Genomic DNA, 26,729 nt, shown 5'->3' with positions numbered 1-26,729 from the left:
CCAGTTCCATCCATTAAGCTGTTTTTAAACTGGTCTATAAGGTTGCCCAACTTATAAAGCATAACTTTTACTATATGAAATTCATGTTCCTGGAAAGTGTTCATTCTCTCTCAGAAACTGTATTTTCCAATTGGAACATAATACGTAAATAAACGGATGACACCTCAGAGTCCACTTTCTCCGTGTCCACGGACAGGATGACGCTTCTCAAATTTTGCTCCCTTGCTGATTGGAATTTACCTTGTGGGCTCTCTTTATGCCCTTTTCCATCTCAAGCTCTGATGCACAGTAAACATCAGTTTATTGGCTATGATGGGAAATGGCTGACCGAGGCATTTCGCTTTAGTGACACTGATAAACCACAGAGTCACCTGAGGAATGTACTACGATGAAAACCTTTTTCGAGATCCTAGGATTCTCTAAAAACAAAGTATTCAGTATTGCATATCTGATAAATTCCAATAAGGCCAGATTTCTATATGATGTTTCCAGATACAGGTGGGGGGCTGGGGCTGTTCTTGTTCAGCTAGTTGGACACTGGAGGGGCTTGAGCTTTTATTTACTTATTTTTGGTTCTTTTCTTTTTTGGCTGCTCCACAGCATATGAAAGTTCCTGACCGGGGATCAGATTTGAACCCCAGTTGTGACACACGCTGCAGTGGCAACACTGGATCCTTTAACCCACTGGCCGAGCCAGGGAATCGAACCTGCGCTGTGGCTCTGCAGAGACACCGCTGATCCTACTGCACCACAGCAGGAACCCCAGGGCTTGAGGTTTTGTGCCTTGAGCTGAGGCGAAAGAGAACTTAGAGAGATGTGTATGGTAACTCCAAAAGCAGCCAGGACCCAAGGTGACTAAGGCAAGGATGTTTTTAGGCAGAGGAGACAGCCAAGCTCAGGGTGAACATACTCCCACTTGCCCCATGCAAATTGGAAGTTAGGACCCATCCCTGGATGTTGGCAGTTTGCACTTCCAAATTCCTAATCAGAAATGGGATTCAGTAAATTGTTTTTAACTAAACAAAAACCGTGGGAGGTCTTCTTTAGCTTTTGATTTTAGAATAAACTTTGCATAATCACTTTCTAATCCAGAACTGTTTTGACGCCAGGACACATGGGGGAGGTGGATAATTTGCAATTTTGGAACCAATGAGGGCGAAAGGGAATAAAACCCAAATTAACAAAAATCAGACATGGAAATCAAGGATCACCTTGCTCCCATCTGTAAGTGGGAAGCTTCTACCATATTCAGAAGTTAAAAAATTGTCTTGTATTAAAATGAGAAAGAATAGGAAGGAAGAAAATGAGGCAAATATATCTGTTCAATCTGTCAGGCTGCCTTGAAAAATTCTGTTTTCTGATGCCCTTTTTCTACATTTGGTTGCTTTTTGCTCCACTCATCCCTGTATGTCCCAACTTGGGAAATGCTGGGAGATTATCTAGGTTTTATTATCGTTTGTTGCAGTGATCAAAGATTCCTGTGGTAGGAGTTCCCTTTGTGGCTCATCAGTTAATGAACCTGACTAGGATCCATGAGGATGCAGGTTTGATCCCTGGCCTTGCTCAGTGGGTTAAGACATTGCTGTGAGTTGTGTCAGTTGCAGATGCAGCTCGGATCCTGCATTGCTGTGGGGTAGGCTGGCAGCTGTAGCTCTGATTCAGCCCCTAGCTTGGGAATCTCCATGTGCTATGAGTGCGGCCCTAAAAAGCCAAAAAAAAAAAAAAAAAAAAAAAAATCCTGGGGTAGGGTCCTCATTACCTACTAGGCCTGCCTTTTGTTTTTTGTTTTTTTTTTTTCAAAGATATACATTAACACACACACACACACACACACACACACACACACACGTAAACACACACACCATTTTAACCCTTTTTAGGTGGACAGCCAATGGCATTAACACTCACATTGGAATGAATGGGAAAACTGATTGAAAATGCTGACTCATGGAGTTCCCACTCTGGTTCAACAGGATTAGAGGCCTCTCTGCAGTGGTGGGACACAGGTTCAAGGGCCAGTCCTGGACGGTGGGTTAAAGGATCCAGCATTGCTGAAACTGCAATGTAGGTTGCAGATGTGGCTCAGATCTGGAGTTGCTGTGGCTGTGGTATAGGCTGGCAGCTGCAGCTCCAATTCAACTCCTAGCCTGGAAACATCCATATGCTGCAGGTGCAGCAACAACGACAACAACCCCCCCCAAACACCTGCCTTTGGGAATTCTGTCCAGTCCTACTTTCCTTGCAGATCTCCGAGCACAGAGGTGACTCACCAGGATCTTTGCGGCGCTCTGTCTGTGGGGCTCCAGCACCGGCACGTTTCTCCTCCTGACCCGATGAGGAATGGTGGAGTTTCGCAAAAAGGCGCTCAGTTCAGGGGTGTCCTCCAGGGGGGCAGCGGGCTGAAAACAGGGAACCGGAGACATCACCCCAGGTACATTAACACTCGTTACCTTTTCATTAGCCTTGAACGCTAGGTGAAGTTTTTTTCTTGACTATGATTCACTGGCAAATCCAGACAAGTTCTCATTGACCAGCAGCATCTCCAACAGCAAGGATGGACCATACAGGTAAGAAACAAGCCTTCCGGTTCTCCAGTGACAGGGGATCCTGAACACAGGGTACGCACTCCTGGAACATTTATCATGTCAGGATAAGATTTTAAGCAGGCGTGATTTCCCCGTAAAGGCAGAGAATGTGGAAGTGACTTTCTAATTGTGAGGCATCGTTTTTCCAGTTTCATCCCTCTCATTGTGTATCAGGGAACCGAGGAATATTCTATGTAGGGAAGTGGATCCTGAGGTGGCAGAAAAGCAAGGTGCTGATGGTGGGGAAATAGCCGGATGTGGACTTAGGCATGTTGGAGCCTCAGGTGTCTGAGGCCATAAGAAGTGCTCCCTCAGTGAGTTCCTATTGTTAAGAACCTGACTGGTTTCCATGAGGATGTAGGTTTGATCCCTGGCCTTGCTCAGTAGGTGAAGGTCACAGAGTGGCTCAGGTTCATTGTTGCTGTGACTATGGTGTGGGCTGCCAGCTGCAGCTCCAATTCTACCTTTAGCCTGGGAGCCCCCATATGCCATGGGTGCAGCCCTAAGAAGACAAAAAAAAAAAAAAATGCTCCCCCAGGAGAGAACTATGTTGTAATGAAAGTGACTCTTTTGCAGCATGCCATGTGAACACTGTGCCAAAATGGAGCTTGTTTTGGAGCTCTGAGTTTGTTTTGCAAATATTCTAGAACTTACGATGTTATCCCAGGCTCTGGACTGGGCATATCTGATCACTAAATAAATATTTTGAGAGTTCCAATAAATTGTACATCTTATCCCATTCAAATTCTTTAACTTAGACCACCTGAATATAAAACCCTAGTGTTTTGCTCTCCACCAGTCCCACCAGCACATCTTCTTTTACACAACCTTTCCATAATCACAGGAGCAGTCCTAGTTTGCCTATCTACTCGGAATGAAAAAAGACAGTCCCACATGGTCGATGAAATGCTAGTCCTTGGCACGTCCTAAAAACCTAGAAAACTCTATGGGTTAAACAGAAGGAAAGAATCCGGGCTTCCTCGTATGACATGCACAGCCCTCTGTGCTGCCTGTTGCCAGAAGCCCCAGCCTCCTTTTTCACCCAGAACCCCTGGCATCCTGCACTCCAGGGAGCAGGACCATGCCCTGCTCCTGCCATGCACCAGACTGATTCTCTGAGGTCTGTGCAAGGCTCCAGGTGATGGCTCTGTTCCCCATCGGCAGCTCTCCAGCCGTACAGCCATTGCCTGCTGGTTGGTCTGAATTGCTCCAGGAGAAAAGGTCAAAGGAGAAGCATAGGGTCGTGTATAACACCCCAGTGAACATCCAAAAAGCCAGAGTGGAAGAAGACCCAGTGGGGAAAAGTCAGCATCGGAAAATCAGATGGAGGAGACAACCCAGAGAAGCCGAAGGAGAAGAGAGTTGCAGAAATAAGTGACAAGTAGGTGACAGATTGTTTGCTACTCTTCCCGTTGAGAGGTGGGGTCGAATCCCCACTCCCAACCCTTTCAGCCTGGGCTTGCTTGACCAAAAGACCATTTAATCAGATTTTTTTTAATGGATGTTTACTTACAGTATACATTTGTAGGAGAAAAGAACCATAAAAAATAAGTGACTAAGAACATGAAATCCTGTGGGGAAATAAAGGTTGAGTAAAATAATTCATTGAGTTCGTCAGTTAAATTACGGATGTATGTATGATCCAGCAACTCCACTTCTGGATAGTTACCCAAAGAAAACAAAAGCACACATTGGAAAAGCCGCCCGCATGCCCAAGAAGCATTATTTACAACAGCCAAACCTGTGAGCAAGCAAAGTGTCCACCAGAGGATGAATAGACAAAGAAATTGTGTTATGTACAGTGATGTCCAACGCAATGCTATTCAGCCATAAAAAAAAGAAGGAAATCTTGCCACTTGTGACAACATGGGTGGACCTTGAGGGCATTATGCTTAGTGAAATAAGAGAAAAACCTTATGATTTTTCACATGGAATCTCAAAAGGTTGCAAAAGGCAGGGGTAGGTGGCAGGCGAGATGGGTGGAGGAGATTGAAAGGTGCAAGTTTCAGTTTTAAAAGTCCCAGGGGAGTTCTTGCTGTGGGGCAGTGGGTTAGGAATTTGATTGCAGAGGTATGGGTTCAATCCCAGGGAAGGTACAGTGGGTTAAAGGATATGGCGTAGGTCCAGCTGTGGCTCAGATTCAGTCCCTGGCCTGGGAACTTCCATACGCCGTGGGTATGGTCATTAAGAAAAAAAAAAGTCCTGGGGATATGTACAGCATGGTGTCTATATTTAACAGTCCCATATTGTGTATTTGAAAGTTGCTAAGAGAGTAGCTCTTCAAAGTTCTCATCTCAAGAAGAAAAAAATTTGTAACTCTGTAAGGTGCTGGGTGTTAACAAGACATTGTGATCAGTTTGCAATATATTCAAATATTGAATGATTATGTTGTGTACCTGAATCCAGTAAAATGTTACATGTCAATTATATCTCAATTAAGAAAGAAAAACGTTATGGGTGCTCTTTTCTGAGCAGGGGGTAGGTGGAAACCAGACCACAGCAGCCAAAGAATGAATATGTTTAGAGAAATGGATAATTATTTGAAAAATATGAAATTATATCTCAGTCTTATTCTCAGCTTAACACATTTTTAAATGGCTAAACAAGAAGGTGAAGCTTCATTTGCCAAATAAGAAAGCATCAAAACAAAATGAGTGCACATATTCTTAGCAGCTATTAATAATGGAGACAAAAGATAATAACAAAAACTTTATGGGCACATAGAGGATACAGGTTAAATAAATTATGACATTTATATAACAGGCTCCTGGACAGTTTTTTAAAATGATGATGTGGAGCTAAATAGTGATTCAGAAAGATACAAGATATTAGTAAGAGGGAAAGGTAGGTTAAACGTGACTTAATAAGATTTTTTAAATGAATGTTTACTTACATTATACATCAGGAATAGGACCATTTAGAATAGCCATCTAGTTGTTAACAGTGGTGGAGTTTTGATGATATTAAGGAAGCTTTGCTAATTCCTTTTTAGGTATGATAATGGTATGATGGATTTCTAAAGAGTGTCCTTAATGAAATTTTTATGGGTGAAGTAAAAAAATTAATTACTGCATAAGTACATAGAAACTGTAATAGTAAATGGGTGATGATATTACTAGAAATTAAATATCTTCTTTATGTTTGTACATCTTGCCTGATATATTCTTATGATGGACAAATAGTATTTTTATATGAAAACCAAAAGATTATGAAAAAAGGAGATAAGGAAGTAGATACAGCACATACAGCCTGTCTAAAAATGAAAGGAAAAGAAACCCATTCTTGGAAGAGGACACAGAGGCACGTTATTTGCTTATTGCCTATTGAAGGAGGAGGAAATTTGAGTAAGATCCAAGGAAGGAACTAGTAAGTAGGAAGAGGCTGAAGATACAGGACACAGGGAGATAACTTGATGCAGCAAAGTGAAATCTGGAACCAGGAGAAGCACTTTGCCCTGAAAGTGTTGGAGAGGAGCTGAGGATGAGGGAGAGAGAACTGGAAGGTGTAGGGGGTCAGGTGCCGGTGGAGAGGGACTTGGGATGGGAAATGGATCAGTGAAGAATGTCTTGCTTGAAGGTCACCTGCTGCTCTGAACATCACCTCCAGTGAACTTGCCTCTGAAATATGCAGTTCAGCCTCCAAGACTCTAAATCAAGTGTCCTATGTTTATATTTTCCTCCCTTCCTCCTCTCGACCTTGTCTTCCTTGATATGAAAACTTCCTCTGAGTCAGTTAACTCACCCCACTCTCAAGACTGCCAGACTGCCATTGGCCAGGCTCTCTGTCCTCGTTGTAGTGATGCTCGAGAGACTGGATAGGAGGTTCAGGGCGCATTGTGAAGGTTTGGGGAAGTCGATGAGGACCAAGGGAGGAAGAGACCATTGGCTGGCAGAGGGGACCCTGCAGACACTGCTGCCCAGTGAGCAGTCCCTCCGTCCACCATAAGATGCCCTCATGATAAGGGGTAGGGAAGCCAAAATCTGGGATGGTGAGGGATCATCAGGTCAGGGACTTTCAAAGGATACAGGGAAAGAAGAGAGCTTGTGAAAGAATATTTTGAGCAACTCATCATGGACTCCAGGCTTGGGAGACTGAGAGCCTGGCCAATGGCAGTCTGGCAGTCTTGAGAGTGGGGTGGATTAACTGACTCAGAGGAAGTTTTCATATCAAGGAAGACAAGGTGGAGAGGAGGAAGGGAGGAAAATATAAACATAGGAGACTTGATTTAGAGTCTTGGAGGCTGAACAGCATATTTCAGAGGTAAGTTCGCTAGAGGTGATGTTCAGAGCAGCAGGATGATGAGGTGCTTGGAGCAAGGTGACAGTTAGCCTCATGGACTGTGCAGTGTCCCCAGATAAGGGCAGGTGAGCCATCAAGGATACTCAGTGAGGGGGAATCTGAAGGAAAAGTCTTAAGAGCCTAAGATTAAAACTTGAGCTTAGGAAATTTAGAATTGTGGAGATCTTCAAGATTCTCTTACATTTTCCTCATATACTCTGTGTGTGTGTCTGCGTGTATAGCTTTTGCTTTGGAGATTTGTCATGTGCCATTTCTTCTTTCTGTAGGTGACTAGGAGATGGGTCAACCAAGCTATAGAGCAAAGGGGCTTAAAAGAACTACAGAATATTTATTTCCAAGGTAAAATAATAATAGCTGTAGCAAAATAATGGAAGAGAGAAGAAAACTCTTCAACCTGCTCTGTGGTTCTATCAGATGCAATGTGCGTCCAGATAAAGTTATAACACATCCTACTTCGGTGGCCCCTGGTGCACTGTCACTCACAAATATCCCTAAGTGGCCTCTCCATAAAACATAAGACTTGCTCTGAGCTAGAGGATGAAAGTACCACACAGCAGGGTTTGGTGGATAAAGTGTGTTTCTTTCTTCAAGTGACACTGTTTTGCAAACAGAGGAATGCCACTCAAACACCGTCATCAGAAAGTCCTCAAGTGGCTTGCACACCAGCGTTCTCAGATGGCATTCCAGAAATGATTTCAAAAGACAAAACATGACAAAAACAAAAATACAACCCTCCCGCCCCAAACAAGGCGGAAGTTATCCAAGAAATGTAAACAACAGTTAAAGGCTATTTTCCAGATGAACTTTTGGAGCCTGTTTCACAATGGATCATGAACCCACAGGTGCTGGTTTTCCTTAATCTGAAAGCCTTAGAGGTGAGGCAGGCTGGTCTCTTAGCTCCCGTGTTAGGCAGACTTGCAGTTCAGGGTATAATTTGCTAAGTGCTATGGGAAGCTAGTGGTAAATATTAACATGGCTGCTATAGAACAAATATGAAAATTGCTTCTCTCTGCTGTAAGGAAACAATTGTGAGTAAATATGGCTCTTTCCCCAGCTGCTACTCAGATTCTGACCCCAACAGGAGTTTTCTATTTTCTTAAATCTTCACCGCACTCTTCACTCTGCTATAGGTTTAAATTGATGGATTAAAGGGATACTTGTGAGGCTGGAATGTGCAATACAGTTGGAAATGCAGCTTTGGGAGAAAGGAGGTGGCTGACATTAGATTAAGGGTTCTGTGAATCCAAACACATGCCTGTTGTCTTTTCAAACTTTGTCATTTGCCCTTGGATTTCAGGTTTCCCTAGTACACAAGGGACGCTGGACTTGTCTCATGTGACTTCTTGTCTGTAATTAAATCGTAGCAGAGACAAATCCAGGAAGGTCAGCCTACCAAGTCATTTTTTTTTTTAAGGCATAAATGTTAAGGATTTGTTGGGAGAGAAAAAAAATCATCAATTGCTCATTAATCTCCCGAGAAGTTCATGCAAAACATAACTAAAACAATCGATTCACTCCGCTGGTGATTTCGAAGTGTTTCTTCATGGTTGGACATGTGTGTTTATGGTTTGAAATCTACATGAGGACGTGTGTTTACATTTAGAAATGGACACGAGAACTTGAAGACCATCTTAAAGAGAAGATAAGGCAAAGAGACCTTGACCCGGGAAAGTGTATTGTCTCTGGTGGCTGAAAATTAGTCATAAGTAACGGAAGTGTTATAAGGAACAGGTGAATGAAATCCTTCTATCAGAGGGAGCATGAGAGGGAGAGAGAGACAGCTTCAGTTCCAGTTGGGAACCGCTGATCTAGGAATTCGCAAGTGCCCTGCATTCTTAATTAACAAGAAGCGGTACACACATGGAGGCCGTTAAGAAGGAAAAAAACTCTCTTAAGGATAAGACAAAACCTTGCAAATTTGCCAAGCCACTGTCTGCAGCCCGCTGAGGTTAAAAAAAAAAAAAAAAATCGCAGGTTGTTCTAATCCCTGATGAATGGTTTCTGTGTTTCCGCTCCCCATGTCTGCACTGTCTGGTTGTAATCTGACTTCTTGAGCCGATGGTCTGGTTCAAGAGAATGGGTCTCAGTTGTGACCTCCTGCTTTCCATGGTTCTAGAGATGGTTCTTCATACCTTGGCTTCCTCTCTTGCTAATGGTCCTACTCTGTCCCTGTCAGATCGTTTTTTTTGGTTCATTTATTTTTTTTAACCTCAGGGCTCTCCTTTCCTGAACCCAGCCCTAGAACACTGTGTTGTAATCTCAGCGCAGGATGACTTGAGTTCCTTGTCTGTCTTCCTCTTTTGGGTCCAGTCCTACAACCCACAGACCTTTCTCCCAGCATCTCACACTTGGCTGTTCCTGACGAACCCTTGCCCATTTAAAAAAAGAAGGAAGGAAGGAAGGAAGAAAAGAAAGAAAGAAAGAAAGAAACTCTTTTACTCGTTATGCCACTTTGGTTCCTTAATTGTTTACTTTTTCCAGCTTCATCTTATCTGGAGATCGAAGCTTGTTGGAAAGATGCACCCAAACCCCAGGATAGAGTCCACCAAAATAAGAAAATTGGCAGTTTGAAATCATTATTTTACTGCCTTGAGAGTAGTTGAGAAATTACTTTACTCAACTCTAAAATATTCTTCCAAGCAGGATCTGGAATGAATTAGATGTAATGGATGTGGTCTGAAAGCTGCAGACAGTTGAATGTTTCAAAATGTTTTAGATGGTAGAATGTGGGGAAATGGCCCCATTCAGATCCTCTGTCCTGGCCCTGGACCGTGAAGTGGGGAGGCAGAGCCTTCAGGGCCACCTGCTTCCACCTCTGGTTTATAGAAGGCAGAGAAATGCAGGGAAACCATCAGGGGAGGAACAGAAAACCAAGGGCAGCAACTTTTCACTGGGTGGCATAAGTGAAAGCAGGAGGGACAGTGGCACTCCCCAGTGCCACATGTCATGCTTGCTTGAGCTCGGTACCACGAGGAGCTGTGCACCTCACCCAGCTTTTCCTGAAGCCCGTCATCTCCCCAGACATCTCTCTACCTCCTCCCCTGGATGTTTGACCAGTGCCTCAGAGCAGGCTAAGTGAAACCCCACGAAGCCTAATAGAAAGCAAATACTTCCAAGTAAGGACCCCACTGACTTCCTTTTTTTTTTTTTTTTTTTTTTTTTTTTTTTTTTTTTTTTTTTTGTCTTTTTAGGGCTGCATCTGGGGCATATGGAAGTTTCCATGCTAGGGGCTGAATTGGAGCTACAGCTGCTGGCCTACCCCAGAGCCACAGCAAAGCAGGGTCTGAGCCCCATCTGTGACCTACACCACAGCTCATGGCAATGCTGGATCTTGAATTCACTGAGCGAGGCCAGGGATTGAACCTGCATCCTCATGGATACTAGTTGGGCTAGTTACCACTGAGTTGGAATGAGAACTCCCAGACCTCATTGACTTCTGAATGTGTTCTCCACGTCCCCCGAGCCTAATCTACTTGCAGATGCTCTGTATTTGGGCAACAAATGAGGTGGATGGTGTGCGGGGGCCGGGGACAGGGATGGGGGAGCTCTGTGACCCTCTGTGTCCTAAAAAAGCCATAGATTGTAGAAGGAACATGCTAGTAGCTTCTGAATGCAGCCAGTGTCTGCTCTTCAAACCTCATGGGCGTGAGGGTGCTGGGTGGGATAACTAAACAATACTACTTCCTGTTAGAACAGAATTCCGTCAAGCTTATTCGGACTTGGAGGCTTTTGTGAGGAGCTTCGAACTTGGAACGCGTATTCAATTTATGGGTGGATTGTATTTCAGAAGATTTCTGGCTAGATGTTTGGCACTCAGGATACATTTTTCTTTAGAAATGATGATTTAAATGGTGGTTCCATTCTCAGGCCAGCCCACAAGAAAACCTACTTTATCCCCAATATAGCTTTGATGCATAAGATGAAGTATTTGCAATAAAAAAGCCGACACAGGGAACTATGTCCAGTCTCTTGGGATAGAACAAGATGGAAACTAGTATGAGAAAAAGAATGTATATATATATGCAGGACTGGGTCATTTTCTGCACAGCTGAAATTGATACAACACTGTAAATCAACTATAATAAAAAAAAGTGAAAAAAAGAATAAAGCCGGGATAGTTGCTACATGCATAATTTTTAAAAATAGAAAAAATTATTTTGTTAAGTACATTATTTTGAATGCTGATTTTTAACAATTTCATTGCAGTATAGTTGATTTACAGTGTTCTGTTAATTCCAGCTATACAGCAAAGTGATGCAGTTATACACCTATACATTCTTTTTCATATTCTTTTCCAGTATGGTTAATCACAGGATATTGAATACAGGTCCCTCTGCTATATGGTAGGACCTCATCACTTATCCATCGTATATATAATAGTTTGCCTCAGCTAATCGTAAACTCCCAGTCCTTCCCTCCGCCACCCCCTCCCCCTTGGCAACCACAAGTCTATTCTCTATGTCTGTGAGTCTGTTCTTGTTTCATCAATATGTTTGTTGATTCGTGTCATATTTTAGTAAACGCTCATAGATTTCATTAGAGGGAAGTCTTATGGGGAGGTGGCAATGGCTATCTGGGGACTTTCAGAGGTTTTAGAGTTGGTGGCACTGGTTCCTTAAAGCAGGTGGCCTAGAAAATGTTTCTAAGGAAATCTGATGGTTTCGAATTCACAAGCCAAGTTCCTCAGAACCTGTGAGAGTTGGAGTCAGTGAAGGAGAAAGCTATTTTCAGTGGTGAGTGGGCAAAAATGAGAATATATGCAGGAGGGAGAAGTTGATTAAAAAATTGGATGTGAACACAAGAGAAAGAGATTTTGCTGAAAGGAATTCAACTGAATGGTTGAAGAGGAAAACAGGGTGGGAACTTTGGAACTCCTGCAGAGGAAACTTCAGAAAGCTGAGCTGGTGTTTCCTCCTCTGACAGGTTCACGGTGGAGACATTGTGGTCTCCTGGTCCCAATGAGCTGGAGCATCTTCAGAAAAGCCTTATAGAAAATGAACTGCTCACAGACGCAGAGGTTTCAAGAAGCAGTTACTACCTATCAACTGTAGAATCAGAGTAAGGGATTTTATCTTAGCGCTCCACCCCCCAAAATGGTAAGATTTAATACTATGATTTAATTTTTCTCTAAGAATATATTTCTGCCTCCCTTTTCTTTATACCAGAGTTACCCTCTCTCTGCTTCTCAGTTAAAGAACCAAGTTAAAAAAATAGAGAGTTAAAAATAAAACTATACTCCAATTAGAAAAAACCCTGGGAGTTAGCTTTGATGCAAGAATCTGCAATTGATATTAGATTTAAAAATGTACCCAGTCTGTTCTTTTGACAATAACAAAATAAAATGATTTCTTCTTTGCTAATTTCCAATTCATATCTAAGACATAGAATAGACTGTTGAACTTTGCATTAGAAAGAAAGAAAAAAATTGCCAAATAAATAGTGACTTCACTGATAAGTTACTTAATATCTTCCGAGGAAGATAATTTTCAAGTACTCTCAATTGTTTATAGCTGCTGATATAAAATATATATATTGATTGTCAATCAGAGCCCATTTAGACACTTTGGATCATACTTAAAAGAATTATGTTAAATATAGGTACAAGTACTTCAAGACTCTGAAGTAATCACATTTCAAGTTTTCCATGAATTCAGAATTTCAAGCATTCGCGAATGGTTATAATTATTTTAGCATGCTCTGACTTCCTATGGTAATCAAAGCTTATATTCAGGTTCTACACATTGAGGTTTATAAAATGAGCATAACTAAATTGCATTTAAAAAATTACGAGCCTTAGAAAGATTTTTTAATCCACTTCTGTAGGAATAACTGAGTAGTGAGGAATGTGGCTGGCTGGTACACACCCCCACCCTGTTTGCACAATCTGTCGGTGTTTAAGGCTAGTGACCCTTTCGTGCTCTTCCAGCCAGGGTAAATGACTGTTAAATCGTGACAAAGAAAAATATAAGTCACAGCTAACATAGTGCACATTAACCAAGTGACATACTATATACAAACATGTATCAATAGTGTCAGATGCAAACTAAGCATTACCTTCAAAGAGAGAAACTTTCTGCATAATCCTGTGCTTTAGGAATCTCAGGACTGAAAGAGATCTAAGCTAACTGCAGAACAGGAGATCTGAACATTTTAAATACTTAGATGTTACATATTAACATTTGAAGATACTATTTTATAGTAAGCTACTGTCCTTGACAACATGAAAACTATCTCACTGAAGAGCAAAGAGAGAGGAAATGGGGTGGGGGAAGGAAAGCCAGGGAGGAAGTATTTTAAATAATTTGGTGGAACACAAATGGCCTTATTTATTATTTCCCCACAAAGATGGAGACTTGTCGCCCCATAAATCTGTGAATACTGGACCCCTTTTTAATCCTCCTCTCTTTGAATAGAAGGCATATCGGGTTGAAGAAGAAACCCTTTCATACTGTCAGTGCCCCAGTGGCACTGGCTGAGAATAGGGATCGCCCTGCATCCCAGATGGTTGAGTTAGTGTTTCCTGATGCCTGCTCTCTGCACCATTTATAATTGAAACACAGTGTCTCTTCTGGTTCTGGAGAGAGTGTACTCTTAAAGGAAGTTCACTTCTGAGGACAACATCTCATTAACAGGGATGATTTTTTTTTTCCATTCAAATGTGACATTTTCAAGGGCTTCCACTCATGAATTTCTTCCCTTCCCAGAAGGAATCCAAAGCTGGACACTTGAGCTCCTGGTTAGTACCAGTGTGACTCTCAAACCAGCAGCATAGTGATCAAGTGGGGATCCCCAGAGAAGTAGAATCTCAGACCCCACCCCAGACTCCGCATCACAGCAGACCTCCAGGCGATTTAAATAGAATTTGAGAAGCTCTGCTCTAGGGTTCTCTATAAACTGGGGTCCTAAAAATTCCAGGCTGAGGGTTCTCAGGGCATTGAGATGGCCTTTGGCAAGTTACTGCATTTTACCACTTGCTATTGGCTACATCTGGAAAAGCCTGTTTTGGCAAAGATCCTTATGTCTTTTGGCTGTATACCAACAAGGACTTTATAAATGGCAGTTTGTACAGATTCTCCAAAACATGGCATGAGGTCTACTATTAACGACTGTTGCTCTGGTTGTGCTGTTAGTCAAACAGTATACAAAGGTAATACTGAACGAGGCCAAGCGAATGACAGGCTCCCATAAGCAATACAACTACAGGAAATCTGGGAGTTGCCATTGTGGCTCAGTAGGTTAAGAACTCAACTATTATCCATAAGGATGTAGTTTTGATCCTTGCCTCCCTCAGTGGGTTAAGGATCTGCATTGCTGTGAGCTGTGGCATAGGTCACAGATACGGCTAGATCTGGCCTTGCTGTGGCTGTTGAGTAGGCCTCAGCTGCAGCTCCAATTTGACCCCTATCCTGGGAACTTCCATATTCTGCTGGTGCAGCCCTAAAATTATAATAATAATAGATAACAGCAACAACAACAACAAAAAAACTAGGAGGAATTTAAGTTTTCCAGAAGTGATATTTTGTCTTTTTTGTTTGTTTGTTTTAGAGCTGTACCCATGGCATATGGAGGTTCCCACACTATGGGTTGAACTGGAGCTGTAGCCACTGGCCTAAACCACGGCAACACTGGATCCTTACCCCACTGAGTGAGGCCAGGGTTCAAACCTGCGTCCTCATGCATTCTAATCAGATTTGTTTCCACTGAGCCACAACTCCAACTCCCAGGCGTGATATTTTAAATTAGGTCTGATGTTGTAACTATCAAACTAAAAGAAAAGATCTGATCAATTATCTTTTAAGTAACATAATTATTATTACTTTTTTTTAAGAAGCCACTGTTTGTATTTTCTCCTTACCCTGGAAAATAAGCAAAGCTGCTGGTTAGACCAGGCTTCTTACCTTTATATCCTGTGGGTTGATATCAGGATTTGTTTGACAGTGCAGAGGTCCCAGAGTTTGAATATGAAAGATGTAGAGGAGAAATTCATCCCGGGCAGAGAATGGCCAGCCCACCTCCAGAAGGGTGTCACTGATCGTACTCGGTCCAATATTGTGCAGCTACAAGCCCAGAACATATCGGGGAATGGTCAGCAGGAGGCGGCAAGATGAACTCAAACTCCATCTACACTGGACCCATTCTAAAGAAGCATGCAGCTTTGGTTTTAAAAGTCACCCTGACTCTGATGGTGAAAACAGGAAAACAGAATCTCTATAAGCAAGAAGGAGCTCTGAAAGCCAGATGGGCTGATGCTTAAAGACAATTCATATCTGTGAAGCTCTATGGGCAGAGTTCCTTTGCAAAGACCACATTAACCACGTCTGATAATTGTGCCCTTTACCTTGCATTTAGATTAATCAAATCCCGGGGCTGGAAATGCTGTCTTAATTATATACTTTCTAAACCTGGTTATTTTTTCTTTACATTGAGATCCGTTTCTTTCCTAACGATTGACTTGTCAATTGCAACCATATGCGATGCACTCTCTCTCACCCTCTGGAAAAAAATGTCTATCCATCAAATACCAAAGATGGTCCAGGGCTCACAGTTCACTTCAAGTGTGCCTTGCAAAGCTAAGTGCCTTCTGTTTTAATCAGTGAATCTCAAGGAAGGAAAGGCCATGTTGCCTTTCTTTGTTGTTCATAAAGACATGAACATTTTCAACACAAGAATCCCGTAGTCACAGGACACAAACCAACTTGGAAAAAATACTAAGTGTTAAAATTTACTGTGGTTTTGAAAATTCACTTCAAAGTTAGCTGAGACAGGAGTTCCCATTGTGGCTCAGTGGGTTAAGAACCTGACTAGTATCCACGAGGACTTGGGTTTGATCCCTGGCCTTGCTCAGGGAGGATTAAGGATCTGGTGTTGCCATGAGCTGCAGTATAGGTCACAGATGCGGCTTGGATCTGGTGTTGCTGTGGTTCTGGCATAGGCCAGTAGCTGCAGCTCTAATTTGACTCCTAGCCCAGGAACTTCCATGTGCTGCAAGTGCAGCCCTAAAAAAAGAAAAAAATAGTTAGCTGGGACCTTTCGTCTTGCCCTCCCCTCAGTTTCAACAATTATAATGATCCATAAAACAATTTGTAATTGGTTTTGCTTATTAGGTGGCTCAGTTAACTCACATTAAAACAACATGGCATCCATTGATAACACTATATATTGAGGCATGGATATTAGCCTGTAAGAAACATTCAGTGATTGCTTTTGGCACTCCTGATTATTACTCTAAATTCTTACGATCTATTTCTGCTCAGATGAGAAGTAAGGCTGCCCTGAGAATGATCGAGTTTGAATGTTTTCAGACTTTAAAATTTCACCATTCTTACGAAGCAATGAATGCAAACAAGGTTTACTAAATTATTTGACAGCATTATTTTTTTTCTCCAGTGAGGTTCTTAGTCTGAATAGCTAGGGAGCCTGTGTTATCCTTTTATCATCAAGAGAGTTAAGCCAAAGCTTTGATCCACCTTTGGACAGGGCTTCTGATTCTGGACCATGGCTTGGGCAGATGGTAGGCTTTCATGTTGACACGACACAGGAGTTGATGCTTCTTTCCCATATACGTAAACAGCTCATCAGTTTTGACGTGGCTTTATTGTTAACCTAACACTATTCATGTCCTTCTAGCCTGAGATGAAAGTCACCTCAATTAATGAGTCACCTCAATTCACAAGAATTAATAGGTCAGTGTCATTGATGACATAGGAAAGGGAAAGGGGTATGAACCAAGAAGGAATGTCAAACAGAAAATGGCTTGGAATGTCACTTTTACCAAAATTCCATTCCTTGTCCCTTGAAAGTGAATAGGAATGACTGTTCTCCACTGACAGCATTTACTTTATTTTTTTAAAAAAGAACTACTCAACTAACTAAACTTTACTATACGTTGGTTTCTAACTGTAAAAAATTTAAATGTTTCATATAATGTGTCAACAAAGTTCTTCCCTATAAACAGTTAAACACTTGAAGCAGAAAAGACCATCAGGGCTTTATCGTGAACTGCTGGTTTGCTTCTGAGTAATCAGTGGACTACTTCAAATCTCGGGATAAGCTAGTCATGTCTGATTGGGGTTATTTGTTTGAACAGTGAAATTATTCTTATTTATCTATCATCTACCCATATATGTGTTTTTTGGAGCTGTAGTGGATAATCCATACAGTCTTCTCCATCTGGTACTTCCAGTTGGTGACATTTAGTTTAAGAGGTGGATAGGTTTTAACAACATCTGAAAATGTAGGAAGAAGTGAATTAAAGGCTAGAGAGCTAGTAATTTTTAGATTTAGGCTGTCTAAATATTCAAAGAGGGGAAAAAAAAAATTGAAGGAGTTCCCCTTGTGGCTCAGCAGTAACGAACCCAACTAGTAACCATAAGGACATGGGTTCAATCCCTGGCCTTGCTCAGTGGATTAAGGATCCCATGTTGCTGTGGCTGTGGTATAGGGCAGCAGCTTTAGCTCCAGTTTGACCCCCAGCCTGGGAACTTCCATATGATGTGGGTGTGGCCCTAAAAAGATTAAAAAAAAAGAAAAGAAAAAGAGAAAAAATTGAAAAAGAAGAGTAGCAAGATAAAATGTTTCACACTATAGAATGGCTCTCACCACTAAAGAAAGTGACCACGGAGTGGTAACTTAACAGGACAACCCACCCACCACCCCTGCCCCTGCCACTGCCACCCAAGCACCACCCATTGCAACAGGAGAGCATAAAAGCACAAATCTAGGCAGTATGTAACCAGCTCGGAGCTTGGATTGGTGTCTCTTAAAGTGTTTTGAAGAGTGTCTTGGTAAAGAGCATCAAGACAAGCCCTGAATACAGCTTTAGCAGAGATGACAGCTACCTCATAAATATGTTCCACCAATGGTCCAACTCCCTCCTCTCTGTGGGGCTCCTCTTCCGGTTCCCAGTTGTGAATGGGCAGTACGATCTGCGGAGGGTGGGACACTCTGAAACATGGAAGGCGACGTCAGTAGCTGGTGTTGGCTCAGGTAAAAGAACGTCTCACTAGACGTGGAGTACATTCCCAGCGGTGGCAAAGAGCGAATGTCAGTTTATTTGAATAGATATTGCCAAGAAGGAAAAATTACTGGAAATTTTGTTCAGCAGAGGAACTACAGGAATAAGAAAGCATCTGAAACAGTTCTTAATTACTGGTCTCTAGCTCCTGTGTTGATTCTTTGATAGCATCTCCTCTCTTGGGCACTAGGGGGCAGAGCAGAGCGCATTCCTGAGCCGAGATGGATGATTTAACACACACATGTAAATACATACACCTATCAGTACAGCTTGTGCATAGGAGTGTGTGTGTGTGTGTGTGTGTACGGAATCTATAATCTGTGCTTTAAGCCACATCAAGAAATGGGACGTTTTTGTGGATTAAAATCTAGAATTTTGTGTGGTGTATGAAATGTCCAGTTGTGACCATGTAGTTTCTAGTTCCATATTTCAGAGTACAAAAGTGGCCACTAGTACATTTCTCCTTCTTAGATTTCTTTGGTTTTCCATTAATGCAGCTATACCTCTCACAAGACCAGGACCAGAGCCAAAATAAAGCCTGATCGAGTTCTAGAGTTATTTTCTAAATGAGTAAAGCATGAGGCAGAGAGAGAATTAAATGCTGGAATCATGTAGGTAGGATATTAACTTGATATATAGATATTTTGTCCTGCAATTTACACCTAGAAAGGGAGCAGTGGGTGAATGAAACACATGGCATTATTCTATGTTAAAAGCTGATTGCAAAACAAATTGATATTGTTCTATAATCTTCAAAGGATAATTCCCCCCAAACAATACTTTCTAACAGTCTTAAGGTAAAAGGTATCATTAAAAGAATTCTCGGAGTTCCCACTGTGGGGCAATGGGTTCAGCAGTGTCCCTGCAGCATCAGGACACATGTTTGGTCCCCAGCCTGGAACAGTGGGTTCCAGGATCCGGCATTGCTGCAGCTGTGGCATAGGTCACAACTGTGGCTCAGATCTGATTCCTGGCCTGAGAGCTCCATATGCTGTGGGGTGCCCAAAAAAGAAAAAAATAAATTAAAAAGAATGGCTCCCTAAAGATTCCCAATTAAGGAGTTCCCGTTGTGGCGCAGTGGTTAAGGAATCCGACTAGGAACCATGAGGTTGCAGGTTTGGTCCCTGGCCTTGCTCAATGCGTTAAGGATCTGGCGTTGCCATGAGCTGCGGTGTAGGTTGCGGACTCGGATTGGATCCCGCGTTGCTGTGGCTGTGGCGTAGGCCAGCGGCTACAGCTCCGGTTGGACCCCTAGCCTGGGAACCTCCATATGCTGCTGGAAAAGGCAAAAAGACAAAAAAAAAAAAAAAAAAAAAAAAAAAAAAAAAAAAAAAAAGATTCCCAATTAAATAAGTGAAACATTGTTTACTGTTTTCAAAGTTATTATTTGTTTTTTTAAGAAAGAAGGTAGCAAGGGAGGAAGAAAAAAAAAGAATATGAACAGCTAACTTGTGGAGTTTGCTGGTGGTCTAGTGGTTAGGATTTGGTGCTTTCACCACCAAGGTATGGGTTCAATCCCTGGTCTGGGAACTGAGATCCCATATCAAGCTATTGCACACTGTGGCAAAAACAAGGAACCAAAAAACTCATAAAAAACCCCAACCCCCTAAGCTAATTAGCCCAGGATGTACAATCAGTGCAATCATCTAACACCCCTACTGAATGGCCCTCACATTCTGAGACAGAGTATTGTTCCACTGCGACCCTCAAGCATAAGATTGGGGTCCTCACTGGCAACACTGGAAATGAGGAAAGGATTTGAGGGGAAGTAAGAAATTCAGTTTTTGTTAAGTTGACGTCTACATGTTATCAGGGAGCTCAAATCTGATGATGTGGTAGTCTGCAGTGAGCACTATTTTCATAATCCTGTTTATAAACCCTATCAGTCCCAAATAGCAAAGACTATCACTTATTGTATGGAAAAATAATGCTTAGTTTGACTATACCTGCTGTAGACAGTATTTGCGTAGACTATGGTTATCCATGATTGCAGTCTTTCTCAACAAAAACTCATGCAATCCTGATTACTTTACCAAGGCCACAATTTTATATTTTTATTTTTCTTAAGCACTTTTTAAATTGTTGTATCGTTGACTTACAATGTTTTGTTAGTTTCTGACATACAGCCAAGTGATTCAATTATACATGTGTGTATTCTTTTTTATACACTTTTTCCATTGTAGTTGATTAAAAGATATTGAATGTAGTTCTCTGTGCTCTACAGTAGAATGCTGTTGGTTATCAAGGACACAACTTTATTACTCTCCATGAGCTCAGTACTGCGTGTGCTGCCTCAAAGCCAAATTAACATCTCTACGGACATATGCTAAATTAATTCTTTGTATCGGACAAAAGACATACAAACCTGCTTAAAGACAGTGTTGACATTATCTGTTTTTTTTTTTTTTTTAGTATTCCTCCCCCCTCAATTCAAAGAAATAAACCCATTTGAATTTATTCTTAAAATTATAAAAGCAACAATAAACTTTTAAAAATTGTTAGATAAAATACATTGGAAGAAACAATATTGGCCAAAAAGAAAGTTAGATTTTCCTGAAGACGAAATATGGAAGATTTTCAACCCAGTAGCTGTTTGCTCCTTGAAGAATTAAACGTTGGAAAAAAAATATTTTTGCAGAGTATTTGAGGGAAAGAGCTTTACTTTGCAAAATAGTCACAAAGAACTTTAACACTGTTTTAGAGAATAAACTGTGGTCAGTTGTTGGATATTAACCTAGCAATGAAAATAATTTCTCCCACATGAGAAACCCAATTTTAATTACCTGGCAAAACAAATAGAAAGTTATTTTCTTTTTAGGCGTTCCCGTCGTGGCTCAGTGGTTAATGAATCCGACTAGGAACCATGAGGTTTTGGGTTCAATCCCTGGCCTTGCTCAGTGGGTCAAGGATCCTGCATTGCTGTGGCTGTGGTGTAGGCCAGTGGCTACAGCTCCGATGGGACCCCTAGCCTGGGAACCTCCATATGCCGCGGGAGCAGCCCAAGAAATGGCAAGAAGACCAAAAAAAAAAAAAAAAAGTCATCTTCTTTTTGACATAGAAAAACTGATTTCAAAAATGATGGAAGAAATATTCTTAAAAATGTTCATCTCTTAAAATGGAGATGTAAGAATAAATACAGTTAAAGTAAGCACTTAGCTAACATGAACTAAAATTTACTTTGGAATAAAATAATTTCAATTTATTTTTGGTTAGCAAAAAAATATATAAGCTAAGCCTAAAGAAGGAGACAAAATTTCATATACACAGTTGTAACTTTTTAAAAGTTATAAAAATGAGTGTAAAAAATATTGCTTGTGTTTTCTGATTTTTTAAAAAATATATAGTGTTTTTCTCATTGAGAGAGGGTAATTAAATTAGAAATGCACTAAAGTGAAACATCTAGATTAGTTTCAAATACCTCTAAATCAAACAAGTCACTTCCCATAAGTCAACTCATGAGTTAAAGAAGAAATTACAAAGGAAACTGAAACACATTTTGAGCTGAGTTATAATGAAAACTTAACATCAATGTTTTGGTATGCTGCTAAAATAGAGTTAGAGGAACACTGAGAGCACTAAATGCTTATGAAGGAAAAGAAGAAAGTCTCCAAATTTACATATGGGGACTAGAACAATAAGAGGAAATCCAACCCAAAGTCAGCAGAAGGAGAGAAATGACAATGACAAAAGCAGAAGCCAATGACATAGAAAACAATGAAAGCAAAACGAACAAAAGAAAAATTAATGAACCAAAAGACTGGTCCTTTGAAAAGATCAATAAACTCTAGCCAGACTGATCAGGGAAAAGTAAAAGGAAATAGAATATACAAACTGCCAGTATCAGGGATGATGAGGAGACATCACTAAGGATCCTACAGACACTAAAACAAAAATGAGAGAAAATTTTGCCAAAACCATATAACAACTTAGATGAAAGGCAAATTCCTTGAAAGACAGACCACAAAAGCCCACTCAAGTATAAACAGATAATATGAATAACTTTTATATCTAAGAATGAAATGGAATTGTTAAAAAAAAAAAAAAAAACTTCCAATAAACAGAAAGCCAAAAAAAATCCTTCACAAATTCCAGGCTCAGACGGCTTCACTGGTGAACTTTATCCTGTATGTAAGCAAGAAATAATACCAATTCTACAAAATTTTTTTCCAGAAAATAGAGCAAATAGATAAATGCTTCCATCTCATTTTACGAAGATAGTAACCTCCTGACACCAAAATCAGAAAGTAAAAATTGTAAGAAAACTACAGTTCAATATTTCTCATGAACATGTATGCAAAAGTCACTGACAATTTTAGCAAGTTGAATCCCACAATAAATACAAAAGGATAATCATCATGACTAAGTGTGCTTCTTGCCAGAATTAAAATTAGGAAACAAAAATAGGTCACCCCTTTAATGGGAAAAAAGGGGGAGATCATAACTATCTTGGAAAAAACATGTTTGACAAAACTGAGTACCCATTCATGTCAGAAACTGCTAAGAAAACTAGGAAGAAAGGGAACATTCTCCATAAAGGCATCTATAAAGACCCTGCAGCTGACATCAGACTGCATGTTTTCTCCTGAAGATCAAGGCCAGGTTTTACATTTTCCTTCTACCACTTCTATTCAGTCTTGCACTGATGGTTGTAGTCTATGTCGCAGGAGAAGAAGAAGAAATAAAAGGCATAACGACATAGTAAATAATCTAACCTTGCCCTCAAAGAAGTCTGGCTTTTGTTCTTAGCTTCTGAGAGGTAACTTCTAAGCTCTTAAAATGTTATACTTGAGAGGAAGGAGTATTTTTGTTTCCTTGCGGGGGGGGGGGTTCTTAGGTCACACTGGATATTCTAACACTATTATTTAGAGTGGGAGTTGCTCACACTAGAAAGACCAACTGTGTGATTCAGGATGGGGCGTTTGGTCACATCATCTCAGTCAACCGGAGACTGAGATCAACTAAGTAGTCAATCAATCAATCATGCCTATGTTATGAAACCCCCCCAACCTCATACCCCCACTCCCACCTTGAGGCTTGAGTGAGCTTTCCTGGTAAAGGAATACTGGTAAACATCAATACTAGGAATGTAACCCACCCTGATTCTGCACAAGAGAATAATGCAAGTCCTATGCTTGGTACTTCCCCAGAATCTAACTTACACATGTCTGTCCCTGGCTGATTTTCACTTGTCTCATCTCCTTATAATAAGTTGTACCCATGAGCATAATAGCTTTTAGAGTTTGGTGTGTCCTTATAAGTAAATTATTGAACCTGACAGTGGATTTGGGAACCACCCAAATTTGTAGTTCATGTCAGAACAAGGGTGATGTCTTTTATGTACGGTTCCCTATAACTTTGCAGATGGTTAAACTTTTGAGTACACAGATTAGAAAGGAAGAAGTAAATCTCTTTATTCACAGATAACATGATAATTTTGTAGAAGAGCCTAGGAAATCAACAAAAAAGTATCAAATTTGTGAGTTTACCAAGATCTCTGCATTTCAAGCCTTGTGTATGTATACATGTAACTCAATGGAACAGAATAGGAGGTAACATGATAATTTTGTAGAAGAGCCTAGGAAATCAACAAAAAAGTATCAAATTTGTGAGTTTACCAAGATCTCTGCATTTCAAGCCTTGTGTATGTATCCATGTAACTCAATGGAACAGAATAGGAGGTATAGAAACAGACCCTCACAGATGGACCACTGATTTTTCAACAAAGGTGACAGGTAATTCAGTGGGAAAGTATAGTCTTTTGAACAAACGGCACAGAAACAACTGGATAATCATATGCATAAAGGAGCCTTGGCTCTTACCTCCTACTGGATATAAAAATTAACTTAAAACTAATCATAGGAGTTCTCATGTGGCTCAGTGGGTTAAGAACCCAACATTGGCTCTGTGAGGATGCAGGTTTGATCCCTGGTCTCGCTCAGTGGGTTAAGGATCCAGTGTTGCTGCAAGCCGTGGCATAGTTCACAGATGTGGCTTGGATCCACTGTTGCCATGGCTATGGTGTAGGCTGGCAGCTGCAGCTTTGTTCCAACACCTAGCCCAGGAACTTACATATGATGCAGGTGTGGCCATAAAAAGACAAAACAAAACAAAATAAAACAAAACCCCCAAACTAATCACGGAACAAAGTGTTAAACTACTGAACTTGTAGAAGAAAACATGGGAGAAAACACTGTGACTGGATAAAGCAAAGATTTTTTTTTTAGACAGAACACCAAGACCACAATATTTAAAAGTTGTACAATATTTAAAAGCTGTACAATATTTAAAAGTTGAATTTTATCAAAATTGAAAACTTTTGCCCTTTGAACATCACTGTTAAGAAAACAACAAGCCAAACCATAAATTGGTGGAAAATATGTGTAGCATATTTAACTGATAAGTGATTTTTGTATCCAGAATGTGTAAGGAAATGTCCTGATGGGATAATAAGACAGCTCCATAGTAAATGGGCAAAACCTTTAATAAGAGATACCTCACCCAAAAAAAGGAATACAGATGGCAAATAAGCAGTGAAAAGATGCCCAACATAACCAGGCATGAGAAAATGCTAATTAAAACCTCAGTGAGATACTTACTTCTCACTGACACACTTGCTAAAATGGCTAAAAACAAACAAATCTCAAGCACATTCTGGCAAGCCACACAGCACAGCTGGAACTTTTGTGCTTTGCTAGTGGGACTGTAAAGTGGAAATGGTACAGTCACTCTGAAAAACAGCTTAGCCATTTCCTGTACACCTAAATGTACACTTGCCACACTACTCAGTAACTCCATTTGTGAAAACAAATGTCCCAACAAAAACCTCTATATGAATGCCTAAGGCAGACTTATTTTTAACAGCCCCCAGTAGGAAACAACCCGAAGGTTCACCAGTTTGTGGGTGGATGAACAATTCAGGGGACATCCACAGAGTGGAATACCTCCCAGCAAGAAAAAAAAAAAACAAATCAAAATGCTGATACATGTAAGAACATCGACTTTTTTTTCAGATACATTATGCTAAGTGAAAGAAGCCAGACTCAAAAGGTTACATTCTTTATGAGTGTGTTTATAGGATTTTCTGGAAATAGAGCAACAGAAAATAGATCAAGATTGCCAGAGCCTGTGAGTAGGGGAAGGATTGACTAAAAAGGCACAAGAAGACACCATTTGGGTTGATGGAACTGTTTTATAGTGTTTGTTCATGTGGTGTCTTAACTCTTCAAACTGGAAACCTAAAAAAGAAATGTTTTACTTTATGTAATTTATATCTCAATCCCCTTGACTTAAAAAAAAAAAAAGCCAAATCCTGCTATACACAGAAATTGACAGAACATTGTAAATCAACTATAAATTAAAAAAAAGAATAAAACGAAGCTGGCAACAACAACAACAACAAAACCAAAGCCCATAGTATGTGAAAAGACATTTGCAATATGTATAACTGATAAAAGATTAGTGTCTGGACTCAGAATATGAAAGAATTCTTATGAACTAATGAGGAAAAGTCAAGTCTCTCAGTAGAAATGTGCAAAAGAATGAACAGACATTTCTCCATATAAGAAGACAAAAATCAAACACATATAAAAGCTGCTTAATCTCATTTAGGAATCAAGGAACAGCACATTAAACCTTCCTTTGGACACTATTTACTTATTTTTTATTTCCCCAATACATTATTTTTTTTCCTGCTGTACAGCATGGCGACCCAGTTACACATACATGTATACATTCTTTTTTCGCACATTACCGTGCTCCATCATAAGTGACTAGATTACAGCCCTGCAAGAAAAGGATGGAAGTTTGCACTGCTCCACATTATTAATGAACTTTCAAAATGGTCTGGACACTATTTCTTATCCATCGATTGGCTCAAAATTAAAAACTAGACCATTTTGAAAGTTCGTTAATAATGTGGAGCAGTGCAAACTTCCATCCTTTTCTTGCAGGGCTGTAATTTGGTATAACTATTTGGAAAAACACTTTGGTACTATTTAGTAATGTTAAACAGTGATCTCTGATCCTGAAATTCCACCTCTAAATATATACCCTTCTGACATTCTGCCATATGTGTACCAGGAGATATGTATAAGAAAGTTTGTAAAAAAGAAAAAATCTCCAAATGTTCATCAGGAGTAGAATGGGGTGTTCCCATTGTGGCACAGTGGTTAACGAATCTGACTAGGAACCATGAGGTTGCAGGTTTGATCCCTGGCCTTGCTCAGTGGGTTAAGGATCTGGCGTTGTCGTGAGCTGTGGTGTAGGTCACAGACATGGCTCGGATCCTGTGTTGCTGTGGCTCTGGCGTAGGCTGGCTGCTACAGCTCCAATTAGACCCCTAGCCTGGGTACCTCCATATGCTGTGAGAAGTGGCCCTAGAAAAGGCAAAAAGACAAAAAATAAAAAAATAAAAAATAGAGTAGAATGGATATTGACATAATGGATTAAGAAGATGTGTTGCAGATACACAATGGGATACTACTGAGCCATGAAAAAAAAATGCTACTTGCAGCAACATGGATGCAACCAGACTCTCATACTAAGTGAAGTAAACCAGAAAGAAAGACAAATACCATATGATATCACTTATATGTGGAATCAGAAATATAGCACAAATGAAACAGAAACAGACTCAAAGTTGTTGCCAAGGGGGAGAGGGGAAGGAATAGGATGGACTGGGAGTTTGGGGTTAGTAGATGTCAACTATTTAATGGATAAGCAATGAGATCCTACTGTATAGCACAGGGAACTATATCCAATCTTTTGGGATAGACCATGATGGAAAATAATATAAGAAAAGGAATATTGGGAGTTCCCATTGTGGCTCAGCG

The 26,729-nt window shown here is 40.6% G+C and overlaps 1 protein-coding gene across 2 annotated transcripts in view; it reads right to left on the bottom strand.

The window, feature by feature from the left end:
* The window catches only part of ITGA8 (integrin subunit alpha 8), a 171,516-nt gene that overhangs the window by 18,702 nt on the left and 126,085 nt on the right, over positions 1-26,729 (bottom strand). For both annotated transcript variants that reach the window (XR_014817944.1, XM_021064834.2), the window contains exons 24-26: positions 17,723-17,828; positions 14,783-14,941; positions 2,271-2,399 (exon numbers count right to left, since the gene is read on the bottom strand). Coding sequence is in view for 1 of the 2 variants with exons in the window: in XM_021064834.2 (XP_020920493.2) it covers positions 2,271-2,399; positions 14,783-14,941; positions 17,723-17,828 (394 nt within the window). In the remaining variant the exon portion in view is untranslated. The remainder of the gene's footprint in view (positions 1-2,270; positions 2,400-14,782; positions 14,942-17,722; positions 17,829-26,729) is intronic.

This window comes from Sus scrofa, chromosome 10 (assembly GCF_054392235.1).
Source record: "Sus scrofa isolate SSC_HxYL_T2T_F1_AM1 chromosome 10, Sscrofa_HxYL_maternal_Yorkshire_Landrace_v2.0, whole genome shotgun sequence".
Lineage (NCBI taxonomy): Eukaryota > Metazoa > Chordata > Mammalia > Artiodactyla > Suidae > Sus > Sus scrofa.
The sequence above is the reverse complement of the archived record's forward strand: the minus strand, read 5'-3'. Positions and strand labels throughout refer to the sequence as shown.